The 16,531-nt window shown below is 37.2% G+C and overlaps 1 protein-coding gene and 1 long non-coding RNA gene across 11 annotated transcripts in view; both read left to right on the top strand.

Annotated features, from left to right (window-relative positions):
* BRD1 (bromodomain containing 1) overlaps positions 1-8,087 on the top strand; it is a 78,043-nt gene extending 69,956 nt beyond the window's left edge. For all 10 annotated transcript variants that reach the window (XM_075024924.1, XM_075024923.1, XM_075024925.1 and 7 more), the window contains 3 exons: positions 797-906; positions 3,289-3,443; positions 6,189-8,087. In XM_075024924.1, coding sequence (XP_074881025.1) covers positions 797-906; positions 3,289-3,443; positions 6,189-6,372 — 449 coding nt within the window. In that variant the 3' untranslated portion in view covers positions 6,373-8,087. The remainder of the gene's footprint in view (positions 1-796; positions 907-3,288; positions 3,444-6,188) is intronic.
* A 1,354-nt stretch (positions 8,088-9,441) lies between these two features.
* On the top strand, positions 9,442-13,659 carry LOC142030547 (uncharacterized). Its single transcript, XR_012650217.1, has 4 exons — positions 9,442-9,539; positions 11,252-11,316; positions 13,412-13,481; positions 13,584-13,659. It is a non-coding gene; the product is annotated as an uncharacterized LOC142030547 (long non-coding RNA).
* The last annotated feature ends 2,872 nt before the right edge of the window (positions 13,660-16,531 follow it).

The following is a 16,531-nucleotide window of genomic DNA, read 5'->3' as shown; positions in this document are numbered from 1 at the left end:
ATCTTGAGGCGATAGTCTTCTGCCCAGTGTCTTGACCATATCCCTATGTGTCTAGGGGGCAGTTGCGGTTCTGGGTGACTGAGAGACTTAAACCTGTCTCATGCTTCAATCCAGTGGTGAGCAATGGAAGAAAACAGGATTCTGGTAGAAGGGAGCAGTAACATAAACTCGGTTTTCTGTTATGCTGCCTCTTGAGAAGGAAAAAAAACACTATTGTAGCTGCTTCCTTGAATCCTGTTGGTCTTTCTGAACTCTGTTGCAGGAAAGGGCTGGGCAGAGAGACCAAGAGGTCTGATAAAAAATGAACAATCTGCATTTTAATTTATATTTATTTAGAACTTATGCATAAGAACAGAAAGGTATACCAGACAAGCATTGTAAGTTTTCAGCTGCTGATCCTACTATGGATATCCAGCACTCTGCAAGTTGCAACACTAGTTTCAAAAGAAACTGGTTATTTGGAGTACCATAATTTTAGTTTTTCTTTTGAGCTTTTTCAAAGGGAAAGGCTTATTAGAATTTGGCAAACACTTGGATTTATGATAATTAAGGTGTTCTAAGATACGCTGTTTCTAGAAGTATCTAAAAACTTGTTCTTTATCTGTAGGCTTGAAGTACTAGTATCATTTAAAGACCTGTTAATGAACATTACCTGCTTCTTATTGGTATGTGTGTGAAAGGTAGTATTGGTATTGGGATTCTAATGATCAGGAGCTATTCATGGGGAAACAAAGAACTTCAGAAGATTTCATTCTTTAACATTTTAATTTTATATTTAATTATTATTTGTTCTTAGAAGTTGGGCATAGCAGTATGTGGATTTCAACTGATGCTGCAACATCTGTTCTTGAGCCTCTAAAAGTAGTATGGGCCAAATGCAGTGGATATCCCTCTTACCCAGCTCTGGTAAGTACACAGGTTCCCATCGGTACTCTAGTGATACTGTTCCTGGTCTGAAAATACTGGTGCGTGAACATAAGGTCGTTGGTAAATTCCCATTCAGGTTGAATAAAGGTGAATTATTCTGCCCTCTATACCATGCATCCAGTTTGCAAAATTATTGCATTATCAGATGTTGTGTCAATAATCTCTACCAACCTTCCCATCTTTTGAGATGTGCAATACCTGTTGTTGTGGTTTAACCCCAACTGGCAACTAAGCACCATACAGCCACTTGCTCACTCCCACCCACAGCAGGATGGGGAAGAGAATCAGAAGACTAAAAGTGAGAAAACTCATGGGTTGAGATAAAGGCAGTTTAATAGTTAAAGCAAAAAGCCATGCGCACAAGCAAAGCAAAACAAGGAATTCATCCCCCACTGCCCATGGGCAGGCAGGTGTTCAGCCATCTCCAGGACAGCAGGGCTCCATCACACTAAGTAACAGTGACTTGGGAAGACAAACGCCATCACTCCCAACGTCCCCCCTTCCTTCTTCTTCCCCCAGCTTTACATGCTGAGCATGACGTCCTATGGTCTGGGATACCCCTTGGGTCGGTTGGGGTCAGCTGTCCCGGCTGTGTCCCCCCCCCCCAACTCCTTGTGCCCCCCCAGCCTCCTGCTGGTGGGGTGGGGGAGAAGCAGAAAAGCCCTTGGCTCTGGGTAAGCACTGCTCAGCAGTAACTAAAACATCCCTGTGTTATCAACACTGTTTCCAGCACAAATCCAAAACACAGCCCCATACCAGCTACTATGAAGAAAATTAACTCTATCCCAGCCAAAACCAGCATACCTGTCTCAGTACTTTGTTTCTGCAATATATATTATTATTTAAAAGATGAACTGAATTAGTCTTTGACAGACATCTTGTTAGTGTTGGAACTATAAGATATTTTCTGCTGCAAAATTAGTATAAAAATATTCTGATCCTGCAGTTCATTAAAGAAACAAAAAACTTGGTAGAGTTGGAATAAATTGAATGATTGTATCCAGTTGTGAATGATGTACTGGAAACTTAAAGCTGTTGTGCCTGTGTTATTTTAGGAGAAGCACACACAGTTCTACTTACTTCAAAGCTTGCAGAGAAAATGTTGTTGATAAAGTGCATTTGGGGTTAAACAGTTCATACACTATGGGTTGATTTATATAATAGAGTGGACAATCTTGACTTTTAGTATATGTGTGCTGGGGACATCAGGAAATGTAATCATACAGAATCAAGTTAAGACCGGTGGAGGTGAGATTCGGAGCACTTGAGTTTAAGTGCCCTCAGTGGGTGATTTGAACACTCTTAGGTCAGATGCTGAAAATTTGATGATTTGATTGTGTCTTGAATGGTATTAGCACATTAGTGTTAGATTTAATCTGGTTGTGACCAAATGGCTCCTTTCCTGCCCACTCCTTTGTCAGCAGTGATGTTTCTCTGAATGTGTGATGAGTTGACTGAGGAATTAAACTTCAGTCAAGCGAAGAGAGTTGTTCTGATTTCTACAAACTCCCCACAGTGTTAGCTTTCTGTTGATTTAGTTCCTATAATCAGTTTACTCTGGATTAAGATTGGTGCCAGTGTGGATGCTAGAAAAACAACAGGAGTTTGTAGGGTAGGAGGTGGGTGGAAGAGGCATGGAGTAACATAACCCTTCTTTGGTGAAAGCTGAGCACTTGATAATGCTGTGATCTGCCTACAAAGGAGTGTTTTCTCCATCAGCCTGATTAGTTTAATGTTAGCAGCATCTCCCTCCTTCCCCCAACTTTCATTCAGAAAGAATTTGTGACTGTAACTGCATGTTTTGCTGAAATTAAATTGGATATGTCACTAAATTGGATATGCAAGATACTTGAAAGTGACTTCGGATTTCTTTTTTTTTTGTTTGGGTTTTTTTGCTTGTTAGAGGGCTTTTTGCTCCAGATTTTGAGTGTGGGGCTTGTATTTTGCAGAAACAAATATTTATACCTTAACATTGGTTGTTTCTTTAAGGTATTCTGAAATTCAAAAACAAAATTTGAGGTCACTTAGGCTTTTAGAAATCCTGGTTCAGCTTTCTCTTTCTGAAACTTGCTTGTCAGTCTGCAAAGTTGTACTAAGTGAAATTCAGATGTGACTTTTAAGAAGAACTGATATAGCTGAAAAATGCTCTAGAGATAGTTTTTTCAGTTAAATCTACTGCTGTTGTCTCCACTGTACCTATTCAGCTTATCTCAAGAAGTTGTGTGTGTGACACAAAGCCAGTTCATATGCAGTAGCTGTTTAGTTTATGATTCTTTTCCTATTAACTTTATTTGTAATACCTCCTTAAAATAAATGATGTAGTTTTAAAAATTAGGAACTGTCCTTTCTTTTCTTTTGTAGATTATTGACCCTAAGATGCCTCGTGTTGCTGGCCATCACAACGGTGTTACCATACCAGTGCCACCTCTGGATGTACTGAAAATTGGAGAACAAATGCAGACCAAATCAGATGAGAAACTATTCTTAGTACTATTTTTTGACAATAAAAGAAGTTGGTATGTTATTGAAATGTATTGTTTGATGCAGAGACTTAAAATTTTAAAAGCCTGTACCTTTAATCTAGAAGAAAATTGAAACATTATCTTTCCATGGATATCTTTCCTATGAAGTATCAACTGTGATCTTAAAATTGCATAGATGAGTCTATTGTTGGACTAAGGCATATCATTACTGAAAGATAGCTTTTTATGGTCAGTTTGAAAGAACATAATGAAAGTCGTTAAATAGTCTTTTGGTTTGATTTACAAGCTGGTTTCATTTATTGACATGATAAAATTGCTGCTTTGGCTAAACAGGCTTTTTAAAGGTAACAGTCTTTAGGGGGTTTTTTTCCCAAGTCTGCTCAAGTGTATTTTCTTTAACTTTTTAACCTCTCTGGTTTAAATGCTTTAACAACACTCTTATCTGAAGTTCTTAGCCCTTTCTAAATTTTTTCATGAAACCTTCCCTTTTTCCATTACTTTCAGTATCAGCAGTATGCCATGTGGAGCCTGAAGGGATAATTCACACAATAAAATATTCTTTTCCCCTTCCAGTAGCTTTTTTTTTGAAATTATTTTATTTTATTTTTAGGGGTTTTCTGGTGTTTTTTTGTTTGGTTGGGGTTTTGCGGGTTTTTTTGCCAGATATGGAAGCTTTTCATCTACCTCTCTTTCTTCCTTTCATCAAATCATATATTTCTTTTCTGTGTTCTTCTTAATACCTCTACTCTCTGGCTTTCCACACAGGTCAAGCTAGCTTTAAATCTTTTTACATCTTAATTTTACTCTTCAGTTTGCTTACATTTTCAGATACCATTTTCCAATTTAGTTGATTATATGTGATGTCTAGAAACGCTGCCATTCTCCTGACTCTCTCTGTCCCAGTATACTATCACCTAAATAACTTCTTGCCTGAAATTTAGAACTGATGTTTGCTTTTTTGTCCTCATAGATCCTTTGGCATAATAGTGATTCTTTGGCTTGCTCTCTCTGTTCTTCAATTCTTTTCTTAATTAATTGGTACTTCTTCATGATCATCTTTCTTCAGTTGCACAGGATTCCATGAGATCCTGCATTTTTCTGCCTTCATTCATGGAGAACATGCAAATTTAAACATATTCAGTGTTCTGTTGCTCGTTTTTCTCTTATTGCTATCACAAGTCTAATGCATGCTCCCCCTAGCCACTTCCTTAATAGTTGCTGTGATTTGCTTCTTGGTCTTGGGAGTCCTCTGCAGCTTAAACCTTTCTGATTTGTCACCATATGCAGGTGGTCCTAAATCTTGTAAATAATATGCAAAGCTGTCTTTAATGGATACCATGCACAAATGGACAGGAAAGGCTAAATACTTTTCTAGCCCCTTGCCCCTCCTCCTCTCCACCGCCACTCCCCCAGCTTTTTTGTAAATTGTTTTTATCCTGATTATTTTGGCCATTTTGGCACTCATCACTCTAACTCACTTTTGTCTCTTTTACTCCTGAACCCATGTCTATGATTTTCATTCACTTGCAGGGTATATGTCATCTTCAGTCCATGATGCCAGCTTCTATCACCTATGGATTACTTTTTCAGATAGTCATACTTGTTTCTTCTCCTTTGCTGCTTGCATCTGGAGGACTTGGCAAGCTTTCTGTTAAAAATACCTCTTAAAACTTGCCTCTTATCTGTGTTAAAACTGATAATGGTTAGACCGCTGCTTATCGTGCTGATGTTACTATTCTTTACTGTTCTGTCTGTGTCCTTGTACTGACTCTACTTTTTTTTTGTTCCAGTGTGTGTGCTCAGTACAATAGGATTGTAGTTTAGAGTGCTTTAATAAAAAATATTTATAAAGAGACAATTTTATTCAGTTAAAAAAATCTTGAATAAAATGTTTTATATTGGACTTTACTGTCTGATTTGCAGTTGGTTTGGTTCCAAATGGACTCCCAAACTGAAGTTTTTAAACAGAAGCTTGGCTTTTGCCATTTGCAGGGTTGGGATTGCGGACTACAGTAATATACTTTAATAGACAATTCATTAGTTTACCTAATTTTTGTTTTCCATAATACCTGTAATTTAAGAAAATAGGATTAAGATAATTAAATTTACTTAATTTCCATAAATGTTTAAATATTTAGAATGCTTTTCCTTTAACTAGAAGAATGGGGTGTAAGAGCTTTTTTCATTATCACTGCTGTATGCCCAGGAATTAATGATACTCATGGAGCTTAAAACAGAAAAGTACACTGAATACTGAGTTAGTGGGATTTCATACTGGTTAAAAGCATACTAAGCAGAACTTCCCTGACAGTTTAGCTTTGCCCATAAAAAACAGATTGAGATGTCTTAAATGTAAGGCAAAAATTTATCATCTGCAAATTCCTTTTAATAATGGAAATGAAAGAATGGAGAGAAACAAAACTGTCAAGTGAATCTTGAGCCACATTCATTGTTAGTTTCTGCTGCCTATTCTTAAACTAAACTGCATCAGTATTTCATGCTGATTTTTTTTCAGTTGATACTTAATATCAATCATTAAATAAGTGTGATTGAATTGGAATGTATTTTTTGTTTTGTGGAAGAGGCCTTCTTAATATTTTATGTTCTTAAAATATTTAAGGAAAGTAAGTACTATCTTTAAAGGAATTTTATCACTTTATTTAAGATAGTAAAGCTGATCTGATATATGAGAAACACGATACAGCAGCCCTGGTATTTCTGGACAAACTTCTTGTTTTTATTCTGTATTTAACATACTTATTTTACCCTTTCTTACAGGCAGTGGCTTCCCAAATCCAAAATGGTTCCCCTTGGGATAGATGAGACCATAGACAAGTTAAAAATGATGGAAGGACGTAACTCAAGCATACGAAAAGCAGTAAGAATTGCTTTTGATCGTGCTATGAATCACCTGAGTAGAGTCCATGGAGAACCAGTCAGTGACTTCAGTGATATTGACTAACAGAGATTCTATCAAAGCATGAAAAATACCACACAGACTTGAACTCTACTAATGAACCTCTTTGTCTGAAAGAATGTATTGAAGATACAACCCCTTAATTGTTGATTCAGTGGCTGAGTTTTGCAAACTTGAAATAGTTGAGCAATTCTTCTAAATCACCATTGCCATACTGATTAATGATTTTATCGTGTTGTAGTTTGGAGGATTTTCCACTAAACCTGTTAAAATGTCTTGTTCATAGTGTTCATAATTGTACATAAATGTATATTCAACACTTAACTTATTCTGATTTTAGAAGTAGCTCTTTAATTCCTTTTATAATTTTGCTGGGGAGGGAGTTGTTTTTTGTTTCCATGCTTTTTACTTCTTTTTTTTCTTTCTTTCTGAGGTTAAGTTACCTAAGCACCATCTTCCAGCTTAAGGTGTTTAGTGGATTTTAGAGCCTAATATCAAAATGGCATCAAATATATGTTTGCCTAAATCATATACAATATGGTGCTGCTTGTATCATTTCTTCCTTGGTCTGTAGCTTCTGAAAAAGACTTCTGAATGTTTGTGTAAATGATTGCTCTTTGCACAAAGTACCACATATTTAAGATTGATGTAAATTTACAATTACAAATATGTATTTTAAGAAAGGAAGTTGCATTATTTTGGAGGGTACTTTGTGAGAAAGACATCAACAAAAAAAATTATACTATGTACATCACTTGCAAATCACCAAAAACACTCCATTGTTGCCCAAAATAACTTAAGATGGTTTTTGTTTTAAACAAACCTGGCTTAAAGCCTGCAAGCACATTCTTTCTTTCAAAACCATATCCCATTTATCTCCCATTGATTTAATTTTGTTGATATGTGTGCCTCCCTGTGTTTTATTTATTGTAGAAAATGTATTAATTTGCTTTATAATGAAAAATAAAATTGACAAATATATTGATATGCATTTTTATACAGGCACATGAGAAGACAACTTGCTTTGGGAGAAAAATGTATTGGAAATTGTATAAAATAACTTGATGGTTTGTGTGTAATTTGATTTTTTTGTAACTTGTAATCTTTTGTTTCCAATGAGGGGATTTATGTAACTTTTAATTTAGAACACTTTGGTAGCAATAGAAACTTTGGATACATTTTTGTATGGTACATGTGATGTATATAGAATTAGTACTTTATTTTTATTTTTAAGAAGTAAAGCATTATGTTTGGGCAGGGGGAAGAAGGAGGGTGGGTTTCCAGAACTGCATTTTTATATTAAAAAGAAAAAAAATAAAGTCAAGATATTGATTGTTGTAGCTACTTTATTCCTACCTTCACTGAGATACCGAATTTGTAACAATGAAAATGGCAAGGTATGTTTGCAATGTGATTTATAATGACTCCATTATTTATAAATGCACTGTGTTTGAACTCTTTTGCAGTGGTATCTTAAATACTGTACCAAGTTATATAATATGAAACACCAAATAATGCATATGAATGCACGAAGTATTTATGCCCAGCTTTTTTATAAAGGATTAGCAAATACAGCAAAACCAATACTTTTTAAATCTTTTTTTAAAACTTCATTGAATAGCATACTTCATTGTTAAACCTGCTTGAATCTTTATTTTAAAGGGACAATTACTTTTTAAATAGTTTTTAATGTTTTTATTCTCTATTGTTTGTAATACCCCCTTAGAAGCTTGAAATAAAATTTCTTTCTCAACTGTTAATTTTGTCCTGAATTTAGCCCCTGAGATTTTGCTCTAGTGCCCATTTTCTTACTCCATGACTGAGCTGTTAACAGAGGTGCTAGTTCAAGAATCTTGATTGTTTTCTTGCTGTGGCATGCAGTATCATCCTTACTGAGCCCCCTGCATGGTAGGTATTCTAGCTAGCTAAACTAGCTGAGACCAGTTGCCTGTAATGGACTCTATCCAACTCATCTTTGTAATTACTAAATTTCACGAATGATCAAGCAAATAGTTTTCTCAGTCTGTACAGTAAACACAGCTTTAGGGTGAGTAGTGATGGCAGGTATCCTGCAAGGACCATCATTGAGGTGTGCTGCTGTGATAGAAACAACAGCCACATCAGGTAGAAAAATAAAATTTGGTTGTTTGCCTTAAATAGAATTTCTGTGTAATGACTTCAAGGATCTGCCATATAACCATGGAGTCATAGAATAGTTTGGGTTGGAAGGGACCTTAAAGATCACCTAGTTCCAGCCCCCCCGCCATAGGCAGGGACACCTTCCACTACACCAGGTTGCTCAAAGCCCCATCCAACCTGGCCTTGGACACTGCCAGGGATGGGGCATCCACAGCCTCTCTGGGCAACCTGTGCCAGTGCCTCATCACCCTCACAGGGAAGAACTTCCTCCTTACAGCTCATCTAAAACTACCCTCTTTCAGTTTAAAGTTATTACCCCTTGTCCTATCACTACATGCCCTTGTAAAACCATGGTCATCTTTGAAGGGAATGGAGCTTAATTTGTACAATATTGAGACAGTAGAACCACTTGTTGTCTGTTAGGACTGCCTCTTAAAAGTTGTCAGAAAAATGGTCTGCATCAGATTTTATTCCAGACTTGTTCTGCCAAATACACTCAAATTTGGTCTGTGTGAAACTGGATTGTGATTCACAGCCTCATTCTGGGAAGCACAGAAGATGTTTTTTTGGATCTGTCAGACCTTGGAAAGGTGAAATTGCAGTTATAGTAGGAGTTGGAAGATGGTAATTTGGTATTTGTATGATAAGAATTTAGGTATCTGTGAAGTACGAAGTGCCAGTAAAAAAAAAAGTATACACACAGTTGCAAAATTATTCTTTAGGCAGCTCCCCAAGTTATCAACTGCTGCTGATGGTGGCAACATAGGAAGGGGAAAAAAGAGCTCCTTTTCTGAAATCAAAAGCAGAGCATTAATTTCATTACTCTGTAACAAATAGTTCAATCATGTCTTCAATGAAATCTTTAGTTGAATTTTGCTCAGACTTCCAAGTTTCATTTTCTGACTTTAATCTTCAGAGACAGCTCTATCAGTTCTGGGAGAAGGTAAATCTGCTGCCTTGCTTTTACAGGTGTCTTACAGGCACTTAAAGAATTCTGAGCTGGAAAACTACTGAGCAGAAGCAGCCTGTTAAGCATCCTGACAAACCGCATTGCGTATTTTTTGATGAAACTGGTATGAAAGGCTATGTTGTTTTTCTTTTGTATGTGTTACGGAAACTGTCCCAGGAATTCCTCCCAGATACCGCTTGAGAGGAGGTTGCAGCCATGGTACGGCTGTTGCTGTGCTCTCTTCTGCTAAAGTTGAGTGTCATCCAGTGGCTCTTCAGATTGGGTTAAAGTCTAAAGTAATTTCTCAGACTGACAAGTCTTCAGTGTGGCTTGTGTGTTTTTAAGGGATTTCGTACCTATTTAGGAAAGGAAGTCTGAGCTCCTAAACTGCTTTATTTCCAAGTTCTAGGCTCTAACCACATAGAGTAGTCAGATGAATACGTGCATATCGGAACGTGCTTCACTACATTTTAGACCAAGTTCTTTGACACCATTAATAACTGTAACATAATCATAGAGTGGAAGTTAGTATTCTAGCAGAGGGGAAAAAAAAAAGGAAGACCACATTGTATCTTACTGATTTCTGGGGGAGCATTAGAGCAGTAAATAACAGGGTGTAGACTTGCATATTCACTACTCCATTCTGGTATGATCATTTCCTATTAATAAAAGTGCAAGAGACCTGGATCAGAAGCTGAAACTAAGTTAAAATTCGTCTTCTCTTGTATTAAAATGTGAGAAATCATGTTATAAACATTTAGGGGAAAAATGTGGGTAGAGAATTACTTTTTTTAAAAAAACAGTTTGTTACCAAACTCAGTGATTTTTTTTTTTTGAATGTTTGTTGATTGTGATTTTGTATTTTTTACACTAGAGGGAGCAATACACACAGACCATCAACATTCACCAAATAGATATTTAATATTTTCTTTTCAAAATGTTGCTATTAAAACTTTTTACTGGTGAGCAGTCTTTTCTGCTTCTAGTATTTGTAGCCCATCAAAAGTAGCTTTGTCTGATGTTCTTGCTGCAAGTGGACCCTTTTGGGAATGCTTATTTTTAAACATAGAGCTAGTACATAGAACAGCAACTCAGGATTTTCTGGCTCTCTTACTTTATGTCTAACGGCTAGTGACAGGCTAGTTTTTACACTAGTTTATTTAGCTGTTGATTTTCTTTTCAGAGGTGTACTGCTATGGGTGCATTCTGTAGTGTTAAAATCAGAAAATGGCTCGGCTGCTTGCTGCAAGTAACGCAGTGCAAGTTGAACACGCAGCAATTAGCAACAAAAATACTGAAGTTTGGAGGTGAAGGTGTGAGATGAGACAATTGTTCTGTCCTGCAGGCTGGCAAAGAAGGTTGTCTTGAGGATATTCACAAGGGAATTAAATAAACTTAGTTCTGGTGTGTGATCGTGTGGGTAAAGGTTGTTATCTATAAAAGGAAAACACTTCTTCCTCCCCCCTCCACCTTGTTAGGTCTGTAACACAAATGTAGAAGTGAAATGGAAATGGAGGAAGCATTTACTGTCCACATTCTCCTTAACACCTTTTGGTTAGCTTGTTTACATTTCTGTATAACATCATTCAGTTATGACTTACCTATTTTATCAGTTCTTCCTTGAAAGAGTTATTTCCTCTAAAACTTCTCTTTAAGGTAGAAAAAGAGTAAATTCAAGCTAATGAAAGTTTAAAAATATTATTTTGGAATAACATGAAATTGATAAATAAGGGTTTTTTAAACTTTTTTTGAAACTGGTATTTGATGAGAGGAGGGAGCTGTAAATTTATTTTTATATGCCTACTGATTCAGCTTTCTTTTATTGCCGGTGCACAGAAACTGCTATCAAATCTGTACTGGTCAGGGAGGAAAATGTAAGATCTCAGCAGCTGTACTTTAAGGTAATTCAAGATCCCTTTCTCTTTGATTGTTTCTATAGTGTTCAAAATCTAAGACTGCAGTGACTGCAGTCGCCCTGTTCTATCTTCTGCAAATACTACATGGAGAGAGGGGACAGAATAAGGAATATTTTTTTTAATTTAAATTTAATTATTCTTTAAAATTTTAAAATTATTCCCAGCGATATCACATATCTTAGAAGATAGTCCTCTGGTCAAACTGCTTCTTTGCTGCCTCTGTTGGTGTTTTTCACAGTTCCTCCAAGCTCAGCTCGTTTTTTGTTTGACTGTTTTGGTGTCTTCACTGCAACAAGTCAGCACTGCCAGCAAGCACTGCCAGCGAACCAGGGAAGTCTCAGCTTCCTGGGCTAATGTCTCGGTGTACAAAGAGGTCTGGGGTAATGTGAATAGTTTCCATGTCCAGTCTTTGATTGCTCCTCTTTATACAATGAGCCTAAGTATTTTTAGTACTTTTCCCATCTACCCCATTAATCTGCATTTCAGCAGGTTTTTGGTGTTGCCTAAGCTGTCTGGAGCCATTCTTGGCTGTGAAGGGCTTCACTTTCTGAACCCTAGGGAGATCTGACTGTATGCTCTGTTCGAATTCCCTGGCAACAGCCCCAGGTAACGGATTTGTTTTAGCCTAAGATGATGTGTTAGGGGAGCTCACACATCTTCCTCATCTATGTTCAATTATTGCGTCCTTCACTCCTCCATACTTGGCTCTATGAGGATGGGAATTCTCACATATATATTCTTTTATATATATCTTCTTATAGCATAAAACAAAAGAAAAAGCTTATCTAAATACATGGAAAATACAAGGAGGATAAAGGAAAATCTGTGCTTGTCATTTTAAAGGGAAAACAGAGTTGCTAATAGATGGTGAAGGATTGGAGTTGTTTCGATTGATTTCTTTGCTTCACTCTTCACAAAGAGAGTTGTTTTGAGATGATGGTAGTTCATTTTTTCATACTCCTAGTCCCTGATAAAAAGTTGATAATATCTTCCTTATCTAACTATTCTTTAGGGCTGTAGAAGCTTGATGCTTATGCTCAAGCAGATGGAGAACTACAGGAAGAACATAGCAGTTTGTGTCAATAAGTCAAACGGGAACTATAGGAAAAACATTACCAATTTTCATCACGAGCTCATGAAGGATTTGGGGGCTTTCTAAAGAACTGGAGAAGTGCTAAAGTAGTGTATTCATTTAAAAAGAGGGATTTGGAGAATTGTCCACCAGTCTTGCTAAAGATGAAGCCACTGCAAGGACATGGTGAGAGAAGTAATGGTGGCTGGATTTTAGGTGGAAAGGTAGTAGTCGAGAGATGGGCAGAGAGAGGGCAAGTATTGTCCTACTTTACTACTTAGAAAGATACAAATTATGTGGATTTATAAGCAGTTAAAAGTTATGGAGAACAATTTTTAGTTTATTTCAAAATATTTATTACTTGTGTAGGATAGGATAACAGTCCTAATGGTGGATAAAAGGGCAAGTAAGAGTTGGAATTACTTTTTGACCTCACCAATGCTTTTGAAGTTCTTCATCATGTTTTCTTAGGTGAACAAGAAAAATATCACCTAGAACAAACAGGTTTTTGAAAAACTGCAGCAGTTCACAAAGTAATTGTCAATAGTTTGATGTGAAACTGAGAGAACATTTTCAATAGTCTGACTTTGCATCTGCATATTAGTGAATACTGTTTAATACTTCCATGCTAAATAGCACTGCAAAACTCTTAAATGGTAGTCTAGAATTTTTTTTATCTAAATCTGTTTTGAATTAACTTTTATTTTGCTTTTGTAGTTCTTTGTCTCATACTTTGCTTCCTACTTGGTGTGAGTTTCCATCTATGATATGGACATCCCAGAGTTAGTTTCTTCACAGACTGACATGTAGACTTCACTGAACTAGCCATAAAATGTGGTGCTTGAATATCAGTAGGTTCCACCCCCACTGCCCTCAGCACAGGGGGAACTTGGAATTAAAGAGATGTTATTTGTCCAAACCAGGACAAGATGATGCATTTGGGCAGCAGTTCCTTTAGAAAGTAAAGACCTGTATTAAAAGTATCTTTTTTTTTTTTTAACATTTCAGTGGAAATAGTCTGTGCGCAAGGAAAATTACTCTGACAAGATAAACAGAAAGCAAGTAGAACTACAGTCAGGTATATACATTAACTTAACTAGCAATCTAAATTTTATGCCTTTTCTATAACTTCCATATTTACAATGGTGCAACTAAGTAGTCCTTAATTTATATATTTTAGAAGAAAAGTGAAATTGAAGTTAATCATCATCTGACAGAAGTGCAAAGGAGTATGGGGAGAATGTATACAAGATGCCAGTAAGATGCTGATGAAGCATGAAAATCAATTTTTCAGATCAATTTCATCAAATAATTTGAAACAAGCTAATCTAATTTGCTGCATAATTGTCTGCTTCTTTCCACAGATGTTTATTTCTTCTGAAAATGTCTAATACAGTACTCGTCAGCAGGTGTTTCCAGCTGAGAAAAATATGGGGCTTGGTTGCCGTGTTGATTACATTAAAAGATAGTCCTAACTTTTAATGAACATGTTACTGTAAAAGGGGATTTCAGCAGTGTAGAAAAAAGGCTTTTTGCAGTATGTGACTGGAAGAACAAATGCATGTATACATGTTGTGTTGTGTTCTAGGAACTCACTAACTGGTATATTTTTTTTCTCAATTTCCATTACACCCTTTTCAATCGAAGATCTTTAAACCGACTTAACTTTATAAGATCTTTTAAAATTCCTGTGTTTATCTTGAATGTAATTTATTGTTAGTTATTTGGTTTTAATACTTCAACTGCTGTAAAAATGCTAAGGTCTATGTAAATAAATTAGAGTCTTAGCTGGTCTTTAATAGGTAATGAAATGTTGATAGTCTTTGGTACTAAGTAGGATTGAGCAGCCCTGTGCATGGCTTGATGTACACAATAGGTTTCACCCAAATTCTTTGGTGGTTGTTTTGGGGAAAAGAGTAATATTTTCATCCAAGAGAATGTGTAAAGGCATGTCTTAAGTGAATCCATCCCAGACTTCTTCATTCTTCTTAAACATTCTCAGATCTTACTCAGCTGGCAAATTAATCTGGATGAGAATAAGCTTCTCAAAATCTTCTAAGCATAATGTATTTCATAGCTTTAGTTTGTTGACAGACAGCACTGTTGAGCTTTTACCTCTTTTCATTTTGTATGCCACTGTATATACTTTAATGGTTACAAAGGCTTTTTTACATTCTTCTGCTGACCATTAGATTTACAAATCATGTCCATGATTGCTATTCAGTTTGCTCCCCTGGCTGTGGGAAGTGAGCAGTGTAAAGTAAGGAAGGGTAAATTTGAGGCACCTAATGCTAAGTAAATACACTGAAAATGTTTCACGTTTGGCCTTTGAACAGGGTAGATCTGACAGTGAAAGATTTCCTGGATATTACATACTGCTGTGCACCAGATTAGTCCTGTTTCTTGGAGCTCTGGTTGTTGACTCTGAGGGTTTCAGCTATGATAACTGGAGGATTGTGTTGAACTGCTAAAAACATGGTAGGTGCTCGTGATGTCACAGAACGACAGAGCGGTTGAGGTTGGCAGGGACCTCTGGAGATCATCGTGTCCAACCCCCCTGCTCGAGCAGGGCCACCTACAGCCTGTTGCCCAGGACCTGTCCAGGCAGCTTTTGAATATCTCCAAGGGTGGAGACTGCAACCTCCTTGGGCAACCTGTGCCACTGCTCGGTCCCCCTCACCATAAAAAGTGTTTCCTGATGTTCAGAGGGAACCTCCCATGTTTCAGTTTGTGCTCTTTGCCTCTGGTCCTGTCACTGGGCACCACTGAGAAGAGCTTGGCTCTGTCCTCTCTGCACCCTCCCTTCAGGTATCTATATACATTGATGAGATCCCCTCGAGCCGCCTCTTCTCCAGGCTGAATGGTCCCAGCTCTCTCAGACCTTCCTTATAGGAGAGATGCTCCAGTGCCTTCATCGTCGTTATGGCCCTTTGTTGGACTCTCTCTACTATGTCCATCTGTCTCTCTCGTAGTGGGGAGCCCAAAACTGGACCCAGCACTCCAGGTGTGGCCTCACCAGAGGTGAACAGAGGGGAGGGATGACCTCCCTCAACCTGCTGGCAACACTTGCTGGTCTAATGCAGCCCAGGATACCGTTAGTCTTCTTCCTGAAGATTGTCTAACTTTTCAGTGTGCAGAGATCACAAAGGTTTTGTAACACTTTAAATTAGTTTAAATTAGGAGGCACCATGGGGAGGGTAAGAAGTTGTGAGGAAACCAATCATATCTTCTGTTCTTTTCTTGGGACTGATTTAAAAAATAATTAAAGATTATGATGGTGTTCCTAAAGTGCTGCTGCTTAAGGTTTTCTCTTTAGCACATTTGTATGTACCATTTTATAATGAAAATAATTAAGACAGATAATATAATTTTATGTTCTAAAACAAAGATCACTTAACAAGAAAAAAAAAAACAAGGACCAGCTTTATCTAGCACAAGTTTTTCTTTTGCAATAATTCTGGTTTTTAATGCTAACATCAAACTCTTTTCTTCCTCCGCTGTTTCTCTTCCACTGAAAATGAGTATTATAACAGCAAACCAATACACATTAGGAGGCATGAAAACAGAAAAAAATCACAAGATGTTACACAGAAGAGGGTAGACGTCCTGGGGTTTGGACAATCCCTATCAAGGTCCCCTCCGCAGCAGTGTTTCCCCTCCATGATTCATGCAGTGCATTAACGCATGGGCAAAGCAAGCAAGCAAGCAGGCTTTCTACAATGGATCTGACATGTGGCCTCTGAAGCAGTAGGGTAGAGGCAACTGGGCATTAAAATTTGAGGGGACAAATCAACAAAAAAGGTAGCTTAGTAATTTTGCAACAGACACCATGTAACTCCATTGTTTACAATAACAGGTGATCACCCTTGATGGCCCAGAAGGTCTCTTCAACACTGTGTTGCTGCTTCCGAATTGTTAAGCTGCCCCAGGACAGGTAAATACGGCTTGGTTTTGGCTTTCTAGCTGCTTTTCATAAGTCCAATTCTACTATGAATGATTTCCCCCTTCTCTTTCCAATTCATATGTTAAAATAAAGCCAAAATAAGTCATCGGAATTAATGGTTCCCAAGATGAGAAAAGCAAACATTCTGGGTTTTTTCCTTTCCTTTTTGTTTGTTTACTCTCACG

Source organism: Buteo buteo, chromosome 4, assembly GCF_964188355.1.
Source record: "Buteo buteo chromosome 4, bButBut1.hap1.1, whole genome shotgun sequence".
Taxonomy (NCBI): Eukaryota; Metazoa; Chordata; class Aves; order Accipitriformes; family Accipitridae; genus Buteo; species Buteo buteo.
This window is presented reverse-complemented; position numbering and strand designations above follow the sequence as displayed.